Source organism: Elgaria multicarinata, chromosome 7 (assembly GCF_023053635.1).
Source record: "Elgaria multicarinata webbii isolate HBS135686 ecotype San Diego chromosome 7, rElgMul1.1.pri, whole genome shotgun sequence".
Lineage (NCBI taxonomy): Eukaryota > Metazoa > Chordata > Lepidosauria > Squamata > Anguidae > Elgaria > Elgaria multicarinata.
In genome coordinates, this window is record NC_086177.1 from 69337051 (window position 1) to 69351615 (window position 14565).

Below are 14565 nucleotides of genomic sequence, written 5' to 3' on the forward strand. Positions count from 1 at the left end.
AGAAAGCTGAGGAGGTCTGGGGATATGATCTAAATCATCCCCTCCCCATCCACTGGTATGCCTTGAAGGGGCAGGAAGCTCAGACTCCTGGGTCCAATGTTGGAGCTCTGTGTCTAACCTCAGATCCAGGAATCTGAACTATCCTATGGATTACTTTTCCCGGCACTTAGCATGCTTGCATATTGAGATCAAGTTTCTGGGTTTTCTTAAGAAAGCAACCTTCTGCATTTGAACTGAAATATCCATTGGTCTTGATAGGATTATGATTTTGCCCCTCAGTAAATCAAAATGGCATCTCCATATGCATGCATGCCGAGTGAGATGTAGCAACCTCTCAGAGTAGAACCGCTCACTTGCTTGCCCAAATACTTTTACTGTTAATGGAGTAAATATACTCTCTCATTTTTAGATTTAACACAGTCTTAAGCACACTGAAATCAAGATATCACTAAACCAGTGTAAATTACAGCCTAAATTAACAATTACTTTGGAGCTGCATAATTTATGTTGATCAGTTTTCAAATATATCCTTTTTTCATAATAGAAAATGAAGCATAACTAATACGAGGACAATCTACATGGTTGCACGTAAGTGATATTGATAGCAATAATAATGCAAAGCAGCAGGAAACTGCCTTGGTGCATATCTATTATATATTTTTCCATGCAATGCTCTAGTAACTAAAGTTTAGGTTATTCCAACTGTTTAGCATCAGTTCCATAGTCTTCATACACCTCCATAAATAAAGAACTACAATGAGATCTGGCATACCATTGGGCAGGGTGAAGTGATTACCTCCTGGCAAAAAATGTGGGGTACAAGTAAAGGGCAACAAGTATTGGTTGCATGTATATGGGGATGCCATTTTGATTTTCTGATGGACAGTGCAATACTATACATCAAGCTTCTCTGACCTGGTGATCCCCATATGTGTTGAAGTGCAATTTCCATTCTCCCCAGCCAGCATGGCCATTAGAGTGCACCAGGTAGGGGAAGACTGTAGCTTACTTGAAAATAAGTCTCATTGAGTTCAGTGGGATGAAATCCAAGGTAAGTGTGCATAGGATTGCAGACTTGGGAACCAAAAATGTCGTGGGCTGTCTCTGATTTAGATGCTGCAGTTCTTTGAAGTTTACCATGATAGAGTTGGTACTTTTTTTGGTCATCTTCCTTCAGGTGTAATCCTGGTTACTCTTGAAAGGCATGTGCAATAGAACACACACCTCTGTAATGTCACACAGGCCTCTCTAAAGCCTTCCAAACCTTCCAAAACCAACATCATCATTTCTTTGGACTGCTTGCTCCACCTCCAAAGTTATTGCAATGAATATTACTTACCACACAGTTGGTCCCACAAACTCTATCTTGGCCAGGGACCAAGAGTGCCCTGTTTTGTGAGTGGAAAGGAAAACGCAAAATAGGGTCCTCACATTCCTTTTTTCTTCTTCCCTTCTTGTGGCTTTTCTGCCAACACCAGGTGGAAATCTTTATTTCTCTGGCTGCCTCCACCAAGCCAGCCTTAAAACTCACTGAGACTATCTACTTTAGATAGTGTGGTATTGGCTATTAGATGTCGGGTGGGTAACCCACCCATCCCCAGCAAAGACAACATGTTTCAAATAACAAGATTTACATTTTAATAAAGAAAAATGTCAATAGGAAAAGTTTTAAAATCTGAATGGATGCACACATACACACACAACACAGAGAGAAAAATATGAACAATAGGATAACAAAACAACCAGGGATCAACACATGCAGCTAACTAGATTGGGTCTCTTCCGTATAATACCTTCTTGTCATTGGTCCATCTCTCTCAATCAGGTCTCCAGTTCCAGTAGCTCTGACTCTTTCTTTCTGGCTTCCTGATCAAACCTATATTCTGTATTCTAACTAAATGTTATGAATTTTCTACAGTGGTGAGAAAACATTTGTGAACCCTAATGACAATTACAGAAATGCCATAGTTTTACCATGATAGCCTTTGCAAATCAAAGCCAGTCCTTTTCTAATTATCTAAAAGAGTTTATATTAACCAATTCTATGTTTTGTGAAATAAAATGAGGTATAAATTAGCATAGGTGTGTGCAAGGGGAGTGCCAGGTGTGCCCAGGCACTCCCTAATATTTCAAGCAATAAGTGCCAAATTAAGGGAGGCATTGAGTAGGGATCCAGAGGGGGAGGGGATCCAGACGCAGCAGGAACAGTCCTCTGGCTACTCTGCTGTCTCACCAAAGAACATCTGCCTCCAAGAGAGCACCGTTGCTCCTGGCAGCAGGAGAAAAATGGAATCGCTCTGCTGGGAGCCTCTCTTCCAGGAGGGGCGCTTCAAAGAGGCCAGGAGGAGGTCCCCCGAAGGCTAATATCACCTTGTAAGCCCCTCTTCTGGACAGTGTCACCACAAAGCCCCACCAGTGCTGGGGCTTGAGAGCGTCTCCTCATTCCTCCCCCTACCTGCAGTGGTGTTCCTGTGGTCAGGGAAGCCAAATGCAGAGTAGGGCATCAGTGTCTACAGGGTTTAATAAATAAATGAATACAAACAATGTCCTTTATGACTGAGTATTCAATAAATGTTCACCTTTAAAAAAAAACAGAAAATAAAATGCCCTGGGTGCACACCCTAATGAAATATGCTGATCATGCCTATGAAATTAGGCAAACAATGAATCAGGATATATATGCAAAAGTAAGTGAACCCCCTGGTTGCATCAGCTCAGTTAAAGGGAATAATTAGAATTAGGCGATTAAGGAAATAGGTAGATCTTCAGAGGTGAGTTTGCAAGGCCCAACCCTATAAAAGGATCAGAAACTTTGTGAGGTTGGTCTTCAGCATATGGTTGTGTAGAAACATGTCATGCCATGATCAAAGGACATCTCTGAGGATGTGTCCTTTGTTTAATCAGGTTAAACAAACCTGACAGTTGATGGAGGGCGGGGCCTGACGGATGTGGCTTCTTGCCTTCTAGATTGTAAGCCTGAAGATAGGCTTATGTCTTATGTACTGGTCCTTTTTTTATTATTTTTTAGCTAGAGTAGGTTAAAAAACCATAAAATAAAATAATTCTAGGCAAAATTTAAAAACAGAATTGCGTGTGGGTTCTTTGGGGGGAGGGGATGGAACCAACTGCTCAAATTAACTGAACAGATCTCTATCTAAGCCATCTGTTGGTGCAAAAGCACTAAAATGTGAGGCATCTTCTGACTGCTATACATAAAAGGAAAGAAAATAATGCTCTGTCTTCTGTCTTATCTATCCAAGGTCCCAATTCAAGCCAATTACCTTGCCTTTGCCAACAAATATATTTTAGTTTCAAGTTCTCTATGCATGGAGGTTAAAGTCCCAGAAAGACAAAATAATAAACACATTCATTTCAAGAATCTGAGTTGTCTGCTTGCTAGGAGGAAACGTTTGAAACAGCCCTTACTTTTTAGATAAACCTCCACAGGAAATTACACTCCAAACATCCAGTTTTGTTTTTGTTTCCATTTTATTTTTATTTTTTTTTTAAAAAAAAAATCCAATTTGAGAATTTGAAAGTTCAAATAGTCTAAAACATTGCCTGAAGTTGCTCATAAAGTGATGACTCACAGCTGGCATTTTTGTGTGTTTCTATTACATCCACATTGCAATCAAACCTCAAATCTAATTTCAGAACTGATGCAATGCAACATATTCACTGTCAAAAGAATAGTGTTCTTAGTGTGCCAATTTGACGCTGAATGTGGCTGAAAAATATCCCCATAGATCATCTATTTCTCTCAGACTTTGATCTCCCCATTCCTCCACATGGATCTACTATATTCTGATTTATATCTGAACAGTAAGCAGCACTGTGGGGGCTCAAAGATAAGAATTATGGCTTCGACCCTCTTAAGATAACTATTAACTTCAGGGAAGTTCATAGAAGGAAAGCTTCCCATGCCCTCCTCTGCACTGCAACCAGCTGCAACTCCTGAAAAAGCCTCTCCAGAAGGCTGGGGATGGGGCTCCGGAACCACGTGAGAATGAGGTGTAGGGACCTGCTGAGGTGAAGGGAAAACCTTCCTTCTATGAACGTTCTTACATTAACTTAACTTACAATCTAACCCCAGTTGTCAGTGGTTTCCCCCTTCAGAAGCTCCTGTGCACCACCTCACGTTGTTCAGCACGTCTGTGCCACGACCATCCTGGGGGTGGGGCCCAGGTGGCTGCAGAGGGAGAAGACAGGATGGAAAACATTCCTTCTGTTAACTACCGTAAATTAATGTATATTACTAGGATCCATGTGTATGTCTACTGGTATATAAGATGCACAGGTGACTGGGCACTGGTGATGTGTGGGTAATCTTATTTTAGAAATGCTAAAAAAAAAGTGGGAACCATTTATTGGGTTATCTATTCTGTAAGAAGCTACATGGAATTTTCTTCAGGGGAAGTGGGAAGTATGAATTGTGAGCCTGTCTACGCTACATTCTTTAATTGGTTTAACAGTTATCCCCTTAGTAGGAATGACTCTTAAACTGTAGTACTGGAAACTGTGGCCATAGCTAGTCAGGGCGAAATCCCAGGGCGATCCCTGGGATTGTCCCTGTGCGTCAACATGATGAGCAGGGAAGGATGATCCCTCTCTTGCCCCGGGATCTCGCCCTCCCCTTTGAGCCCGCTTTTTCCTTGGTCTCGGGATGATCCCAAGACCGTGGAACATGTGTGCGGGCATTGCAGTTTGTCCCAGTTCCTTGCAGTTACTCGCGAGGAGCCGGGACCCACACACAGGGTGCAGAGCTCCTCAGGAGCTCTGCGCCTATCGGTGGGGTGGGAGAGCGGGGGATTTTTTTTAAAAAAAATTACTTACCTTCTGCGCACAAGCGCTCATGCGCTTCTTCTTTAAACCAAAAAAAAAAAAAAAAAAAATGGTGGCCGCGATGTCGCATTCCACTTGTAGACCAGTGTGATGATCTTGTGATCTATGCTTATGTGGGAATACGTTCCACTAAGTTCAGTGGGACTTTCTCACAAGAAACTGTGCCCAGAATTGCATTCTTACAGAATTGCAGTTTGATGAAGAAAGTCTCACTCTATTCAATGGGGCTTGCTCCCAGATAAGTAAGCATAAGATTTCTTGCCCAGTTCTGTAACAATATGTGCATACAGTTTGCATCTAAGGGTGGGTTGTTTTCTGTCTTATAAAAAGCTAGCATTTCTCTTTCATATATTTCTGAATTCCAGGAGATAATTGAGCTTTTTGCCAATGCGGATTAGGTAGGGTGACCATATGAAAAGGAGGACAGGGCTCCTGTATCTTTAATAGTTGCATAGAAAAGGGAATTTCAGCAGGTGTCATTTGTATATATGGAGAACCTGGTGAAATTCCCTCTTCATCACAACAGTTAAAGGTGCAGGAGCTATACTAGAGTGACCAGATATAAAAGAGGGCAGGGCACCTGCAGCCTTAACTGTTGTGATGAAGAGGAAATTTCACCAGGTTGCCCATATATACAATTTTCCTTTTCAATACAACTGTTAAAGTTACAGGAGCCCTGTCCTTTTCATATGGTCGCCCTAGGATTAGGAAACAAAATTTCTTTCTCAGTTAATTGGTGCACATGGAGACAATGTTTAAATTAAGGGGATCCACAAAACCCACCCCTGATTCCGCCCCCGAGCTTAGCCTAATCATGCCCCATAACCTTCTAAAACTGGTAGCTAAGGGGGGCCAACATAAAAGTTAAGAGGGCTGAATCCCTTCTCTCTCCTACCCCCCACCCCCAATAAATCCACATGAAGTAGTGGTAGTGGCTAGGTGTCCTCCACCATATTAGGAATATCTACAAGGTTGCAAACCTTGACCATACTGATCTCAGGAAAACATTTCAGTGCTAAACAAGTAGTCATCCAAGGTAAACTCATCCACACTACATCTTTCCTTTTTGAAAATGAACATTATTATAAACTGAGATAGATTTGTTTCATGACCACATTATCAAAATGTCCATGTCCTAGACATTCATTTGCCAGGCAGTCTGGAGAACATTGGTTCTCTAAGGGTTACAACATTACAATTGTTCTTTTCAAATAAAATTCACATCTGTTCTGACAACTTATTTCAGCCTGATGCAACTTGAAAAGGTCGAGATTAATCCCAGAAAATCAGAGTTCTATTGGAAAGGCCAGATCAACTTTAATTGTAGCACATTGCTATTTATATTGACATTTAGCCACAGTAGAGCATTATTCTTTTCACTGCTAATGTTTGTTTGACTCTGGAATCACCGTGATTGCTCATTCTTGATGCTAAACTGTGTTTTATGTTGCATAACTTAAACGAGTGATGTATCTTAATGTCAATTTCACTGACCCACGGCATACCACGTATATGTTTATGAAAGAACTGCATTTGGGTTTTATACACTGTGTGCTGGTATTACATTACCCATCTGTGTTTAACTTTACCAAGGGGGTGCAGAGCAGATGGGCATATTCTGAGAAAGCAAAAGGTGTCTTTTGGAATCGAGTATTGCTTATAGCGTATGGCCAGGATCCAAAGGACCATGAAACTAGTTCCATGAGCTTTAGATTTGTTGTTTGTTGTCAGTGGGGCTTGATTCCAGGAAGAATGCAAAGAACTGAATTTTAAAAGTAGCTTGTGAGAGGACATTGTGTGTGTGTGTGTGTGTGTGTGTGTGTGTGTGTGTGTACACGCATGTGCCATTTAAAAAGTGTCAAAAATTCCATTGGGCTCATGCATGGGTCTAACCACTTCTTTCAATCCCAAACTAGCCAGTTCACACAACACAAGGATGGTTAATAACCCACGTTGGCTTGTTAACTACCCTGCGCATGCTGGCCTGATTTACATTTTTACCTTCACTGGGTGTGGCTCGACATGTCATCCGAACCCAGCAAGGGTAGCTTGCTGTGGAAGTTAACAAATCCATAGCCTGTTGTAGGGTTGTGAGATGGTTTGTTAATCACCCCAAATAAGCCACTCTCAATTGGACTGACATGAGGAGCTGGGGTGAGGGTTTGAATTGGCAACTTTGCACCTATGGGCACTGCAACCTATTGTGGGTTAAATAAGCCATGGTGGGCTATGGTGATCATGCAAACCAGGTCCATATGTGTGTTTTTTGTTTTTTTGCATGCAACGGTTACAGCTTGCGGTTTTCTGACTTTTTGAGGAAATAGCAACACAGCCATATTCAGTGTAGGGAATCTTGAATTCAGGCACCTTCCTGACCACCTAGAAGTTCCCAGTGTGCACCATGAAATGATGTGGAGAGTAGAAGACTTTCACTTGGCAATACTTAGCTGGCTGACCTGGAGAAAAATACTCATAATGGTGTAATGGTGTTTTAAGTGACAGCTGGCAAATTCTTGGGTATTGACAAGCACTGATATGACAAGCACTTACAGGAATGTTGCCAAATACAGCTGTTTAAGAAGCCTTAACACACAGCAAGTCAATTTCAAAATGAATCTTTTCTTTGACAGTCCAGCAGGGCAATTATGTTTGGGCTTAAGGTAAGCCTTGTCAAGTGACAAACTCCCTATTCTGCAATGGACTGCATCTTCATGCATCTTGCCCTTTGTTGTCTCTTGTATTTTTCCAGCCCTCTTTTAAAATGTAGCATATCGTGGATAAACTGGCATTCAAGTATGAAGTCCTTATCAAAATGTGATTTCTGTTTAAATAAATTTGTGCTCATGTGCATAAGGTCGTGGGTTTCTTTCAACAAAATGCCACCAGCAACTGTTTGGGGAATTTTCTATTGCTTTAGAAAGACTGCATTTCACTTACAATTTAGTGTACTTAAACAGAAAAATAACTCTGCCAAGGACGATACATTGTGACATGTACAGCGATAAGAGGATTTATTCCCCACCCCACCCCGAAGTTCTGTAACGTTACACTAGTGATCCAAGACAAGTGTTCAACCTTGATGAAATGCTTTGCCGCAGTTGTGTAAAGCTTTGCTGGTTTATGCCTAATTCTACCATTGGTGAAATTAACCATATGTGCTGCTTCACTTCTGGCAGGATACTGCATGTGCAGCTTCAGAGTTCCATATTGTCAGTAATAATGACACACATTTAAACTTTTATCTCCCTAGCTACTTTGCAAATGTTTTCCTTCCGTCAGGTGTCATTAATTTGAAAAGACCATGAAAATTCAGCGTGCAGCATTACACTGGAATGCATGTAAAAGCAAGAGACCTCTCATGTAATTTATTACTTGCTCCATAATCTCAAAGAGTAATTAATGACAATGGTAGCTAATACACTAGTTAAAACTGAATCTCCCACATAGAAGGGTGAGGAATGATGCAAAGACTTACAGCAGAATCTTATGCATTGTGCTGTTCTATGGTTTAGAGGAAAACAGCAAGGCTGCAAGGGAGAGGGCCTTCTTGGTGGGAGCACCCCAATCGTGGAATCACTAAGGTCCGCGTGGCTCCTAAATTGTCATCTTTTCAGCACCAGATTAAGACTCGCAGGCATTTGGTGTATTTTTTTAAATGTCAGTTTTATCAGTACCTGGTATCGTATTGTAACGTTGTTTTTTAAATCGGTTTTAAATTGTTGTTGTTTTTATATGTTAAAGTTTTTAAATTATATTTTTATTACGTTGTCTTTTGGGGTTGAACTGCTCAGAGAGCTTTGGCTATTGGGTAGTATAGAAATGAAATAAATGCATGTTGACTATGAAGGGAGCCCTGTTACGTTCAGAAGTATTCTGTTTCTGGATTATGCTAATTATATTTCACCCAGTTCTTTTAAAGTAAACCTGATGATCCCTTCAATCAAGAGCGCACAGCTTTTTCAGGCCTGGTCGGCGAACACACGCACCCTTTTGGCATACACATATACATAGACGGCAGATATATTACACCCACACACCCCATACCGATCCTGATACAGGCCATGTTTGCACGATCATTGGGGAAACCTCGCAGTATGGATATTTCTCCCCGCCTTCACGCATGCTGATTATTTACTTAACCCACACAGTGGGTTGTTGTGTTGTCCAATCCTAGTGCACAGCGCAGCAAGGGTGTCATCTAACCCACCCCACAACCCATAGCTTGCAGTAGGGGTTGTGGGGTGGGTTAGAAGTTTACCCCGCTACGCACCAGGTTTGGACAATCCGACCCATCAGGGGTAATAAAGGAGATCCTGGCACGTGAGAAGCCTGCATGAGGGCGGAGGAAACAATCCATACTGCGTAGTTTGCGCTGCTCATCTTGTGAACCTGCCCACAAATTCCTCTTTCTTCACTGCAAGCACCAGCAGGAAAGAGTGACCCGTAAGAGGCAGTACAGGTTGTGGGGAAATGGCTGGTGAGGGGGATTTGGTGGTGGTGGTAGGTGTCAGGCCATCCTTGGGGGTTCACAGTAAAGGCCTTGGAAGCGGCATGTGGCCCCGAGATCACAGGTTGCACACTCTTGCCTTTAATAAGGTTTCCCTTGTCTTCTCATGACTATCTACTAACTTTTAATGATAGCTGTAGGTGACTGCATGAAAGAAAATATGTACACATTTCTAAACACAGAAAATGAAACCATCCTTGAGAAAGGTAAGTTAGCCTTTTGGCTTGAAGTGGATATTATTGTGGATGACCACAGATTTTTTTGCTCTGGAAGTCTTATAAATTAGTGTATCCTTTTTCTCACTGGAGAGATGGGTTTGGGGAAGTGACGGTCAAACCCATAAAGCCCTACCCATTTGTTAAATGCGCCCATTGACTTCAGCTAGAGGGATGATGATAATCATGCCCTGTTACATTGCCTACATGTTAAATCAACTAGTCTTGTTCAGTTTAATATTGCTACATAGCTACTGTGTAATAAATAGCAGCAGCAGCATATCTAAGAGATCCTCAAAACAAAAATGAGCTCAGACAAGGGGAATTCTAAAGCTTGTGTGATATCTGGACATTTTTAACATCAATGAATTAGTAACATAGTTGAATTTTGCAGTTTGTAAAATTAGGTTTTAGTCCTCAATCTAGCGTTATTCAAAATATTTAACCAACATCACAATATTTAGCAGGCACAATGCTTAAAAATTACATGGTGCTTCCCATGATTGACACATAGAATATCTTAACCTTTCTGAAATATTTAAAGCTATCATGTCATTTAAATTAAGTTGGTGTGTGAAGATGGCCTTGGACTGCAATCGTATACACACTTACCTAAGCAGTAAGCCCTATTTAATTCAGCTGCGCTTACTTATGAGCAGACATGCATAGGATTGCCCTGTCGATCTGATTTTTGAGTCTTCTGGAAATACTCATAGGCGAGGTGATCTCTCCTGTCAAAGGATCACCTTCTTCCTAGGCTGCCATTTTGATCTCCAGATGGCAGTTTTATTGTGAAATAGCACATCCTGCGATTCTGTTGGACACAGATCTTCCACAGAACATGGTCTAAGCATCAACTACTCATGCACCTATGTAATGCCTATTTGCTCTGTGGAAACATGACTAAAATACCATTATGTATTGTGTAAGTATGACCCCTTAAATTCTAGTAGATACTCAAACAGTAACACCTCCACACACAAGTAGTTTATTTATGACATACGTTTTATTGACATTAATATTTGCTTCTAGTTTGAACCTTGGTTGGCTACTGAACTTAATAAATGGTGACAGCACAGCCTCTCTAGAAAAGATGCTGATAATACAACATTTTCCCATCAAATCACCTCAAAGTGGATTCCCATAAACTCTAATTGCTGCTCTTTTTATAGAATTAATTTGAGCGGGAAATGAAGTTTTATCATAACAGAATTAATAGAAAACATTAGCTAATTGTTAGTGCTGGCCTATTTCTAAAGTACTCAACATAAAGACAACAAATTGAATGTAATCAGGAATTCCTATATGGATTCAAGACAAGAAAATTAGAACTCAGCTACAGCCATTTGAATAATCACATCCGATCTGCGTTATTTATTAGTTATTACATGCTCAAGTGATTTGAGGTTGTACATTGTCTAATTTTATTTCAAAGTAAACACTGTAAATTTTAGGCATTTTACATTTTTTAAAAATTGGATTCATACAATGTCTCTATTTCACATGTGAAACAGAAGCCAACTGATGATCAATTTGACCAATAGAAGGGTTCTAAAACTTTGCCAGAGTGAGCAAACTATTGTAAACTACCTCAAACAAAGAGAGATGCTTTGCCTGGCAGGGATCATTGTCTGTGGAAAACAAACAAAAAGAAATGGGAATGATGAGAAACAACTTGCTCAAGATATAATCTGATGCTCGGCTGGGATGAGGAGAGGAAGGATTTTAGGTAAAGTTTGGGGGAAAAGAGTGCTACTGATCAGCACCGAATGCCTGAAGAGGGCTTCTGTCCATGCCTATTCAATACACAGGTGGGAGAACTGAACGTGTTTTGGACACCTATGATAATTATTTTCCCCTTCCTAGGTAGGCCCACTCCCATTTGGAGAACTGTGAAACTTGTATCATTTAAGATGGACTCATCTCAGAACGGGTTGTCCTTAACTATCCATGGTCTAAACCTTACAAATACGCAGTTCTGGCCTCTCTCATTCCTTATTCTATTCTTGGACCATCCAGCGTTTACTAAGGAAGCACTGAATTAGCCCTGTTTCTGCTACTTCCTACTCATAAACGTACTAACACAGCCCTTTTTGCCTTCATCACTGAAGCATTTTTGGTAACTTGACATTTTGGTTTATTTTTTCCATTATAATTCTCCTTCACTTTTGGGGAAGATGAACTTTGAACACTGAAGGCATACATTTAAAACAGTGGCTATATAGCCAGTAGATTACATGAAGCTGTCTGCATGCAGGGGCTTCTCCGTTGTTATCTACGAGCAGAGGAATGACCTGTGCATGTCACACAATCCCTGTGAATGTGCAGAAAGCTTCCCTTCATAGAAGAGAATGGGGAAGTCCCTGTGCACATCAGACTTTTGATGTGCTTCATGTCTCTTTTAATTACTCATCACTAACGTTGTCTATATAACATGTTACTTGAACAGCCTTCTCTTACATGACCAGAGCAAGAGAGAAGTTTCTTAAGGATTTAGTTCTCCTCTCATCCCCCGCCCCTTTTGGTCTCAGATCAAAATATGGAGTGCAGAATAAATGCTGATTACCTTCATTTTCTGCCAGATAAAGCTGGTTTGGTTTTATTCATATTACTGTAAAACTAAAAGTATTCACACCAGCAGCAAATACATTGATGCCAACAAAAGTAGTTTAAAAAATCCTCTTTAAGATGCTAACAAATTTACTTACAAACACCTATATTTATTATTTCATAAATAGGCGCAACAGCTTCCATAAAAAAAGATTAAATACAGACACAGTATGAAGAAACAATAATACATAGCCATATGTAAAGGTTATAATTTAGCTGTTTCCAATCTGTTTCTGCATCTAATAAAATATCAAGAAAGCATTTGGCAGTTTTATACATAAGAGGACGTAAATGACGTTTACTAACCGTTACACATAAAGTGATAAAAAAGCAGTTTTAGGCAGTACAAAATAAATGTGTTTGCTCTTTTCCCAACACTAGACTTTTTTTTTGTATAACTAATGACACAAAGCCAATTTCTGTTTAATTAAATTCATTTGGGAATAATTTTCCTTTTTTCTTCCAAAGAGTTTGAAAATATAGAACTATTAGTCAGTTGCTTAAAAATGAAGTAAAAATATGAATGTTTGCCAATTTAACCCCCTTTGTGAAATCAATAAACTGGAATGAGCCAGTTTCAAATTACAATTAGCTACAAAAACATTCACATTTTATACTCTAGGAGAGTGTAACATAGATGCTATTTACAAACTTGCTATGACTGCTACATCAAGCCATTTAAAAAGTCTTTAGTAGTTTCATATAAACACCCATTATGAAAACCAATGGAAAATCCAGGACTTTTATCCAAGACATCTACAGTTGCTAAGGCAGTTACTAGCGCAGCACTTCACAGCAAAAATAAAAACCAACATAAAATCTGAATGGTCCAAGCCTCCTTCCTTAAGGAAAGAAGAAAAGCAATGTCCATTAAAGGATGTCGAAGGAGAAAGAAAAAGAAAGAAGGGGGCAGAAGAAGGAGCAAGACTATTTTTTCCCAGAGTGAATGACCCACCAGCTCAAATAAGTCCTAAGTGCTTAGCAACTTATATTTTCTAAATAAATGTAGAACTGCCTTGACCGCAAAAAGCAATCCGTGATGAAAAGACTTCCCTGCGTTCCTCAGTGGAAAGAAGAGGTGCTTTACCGAAACATTTTCAGGTAAGGTACAATGCTTTGTCCCTCTGCATTGCCCTGTTGAGAAAGAAATATGGGAAACAGGAGAACAACACTTAGTGTTAATATTCCAAAGCAACACCCTTGAAAAACAGCGTTTCAATATCTCAAGCAGGTTAAACGTAATAATCAAATATAACACATGAACAGTTGAAACTTCCACGGAACTTTGGTGGAAGTTGCCTTGGAGAGGAATCCTAAAACGAAACCCAAGATATGTTATGGTGGGACATGGGACAGGGCTTTCTCTGTTGTGGCACCCCGGTTGTGGAATGCCCTCCCGTTGGAGGCCCAACTGGTGTGGACGCTGGCTTTGTTTCGGCACCAAGTTAAATGTGCCTTTTTTTTTTATCAAAGCCTTTGAGGGCTAATTTCACCAAGATTGTACATAGTTTTAATTGTCGTAATCATTTTTATTGCTTTTCAATTTTATACTGGTTTTAACTTGATTAATAGTTTAATATTTTTTTTAGTTGTATATATTATTTATTATTTTATCTGTAGGCTGCCCTGAGATGTTAATGATATAGGGCAGGATACAAATGTTTTAATAAATAAATAATTTTCACACAGTACTTTTGGGATCTGGGATGGTGAAATAGTAATAACTTGTTTTGCAATAAGTCATAGAAGTAGGTCCTTTCCTGAAGATAGTTTTTAGTCCAGATTAAGCTGTCTTGAGTGGCATTTTTGGTAAAAGAAGAAGAAGTGGTGAACAAGTCAAATAACTAGCTATTATTCAGTTGTGGGGATCTAAATCCCTTTTCTAGAACTTTTTTTAGGGTAAGGAAATATGATTTTACTAGCACCCAAGCATTTCTTTGTTGCTGAGAAAATACGATTCCCCCAGGTCTCCTAACTAGTCCTACAATTGTGATATTGAATGCTACGCGGAATGTGGTTGCATGGGTGCCACAAGCATCAATTGGATAGTGTATATTACATCTCAAGTATCTACGGAATGTATCCAGATATGCCGAGTGTGGTAATCCAGCTGCTTCCCTTTATACTCCAAATTTGCTCCTAAGAGTTGAGGGATTCTCCAAAACAGCATGGATGTGGTATGAGTGCTACAGTGGGAAGAATAAATCAGTGGGCAGGATCTTCTGCATTTCAGACTGTATATACTACACAGATTTGGGTTTCTGATGGGTCAAATAAGCAGCTGGCTGACCATCAGAACTACAATTTTCCAACAAAAATGTATAGGTCACAAGGAGTACTCTCTATGCAAGGTTTAGGGACTAGCAGCTTTAAGTGGCAGAATTGTTCCAA

At 40.0% G+C, this 14565-nt stretch overlaps 1 protein-coding gene across 3 annotated transcripts in view; it reads right to left on the reverse strand.

Annotated features, from left to right (window-relative positions):
• Positions 1-10551: 10551 nt before the first annotated feature.
• Positions 10552-14565, reverse strand: part of TOX (thymocyte selection associated high mobility group box) — a 236707-nt gene continuing 232693 nt past the window's right edge. For all 3 annotated transcript variants that reach the window (XM_063130763.1, XM_063130762.1, XM_063130764.1), the window contains one exon: positions 10552-13308. In XM_063130763.1, coding sequence (XP_062986833.1) covers positions 13272-13308 — 37 coding nt within the window. In that variant the 3' untranslated portion in view covers positions 10552-13271. The remainder of the gene's footprint in view (positions 13309-14565) is intronic.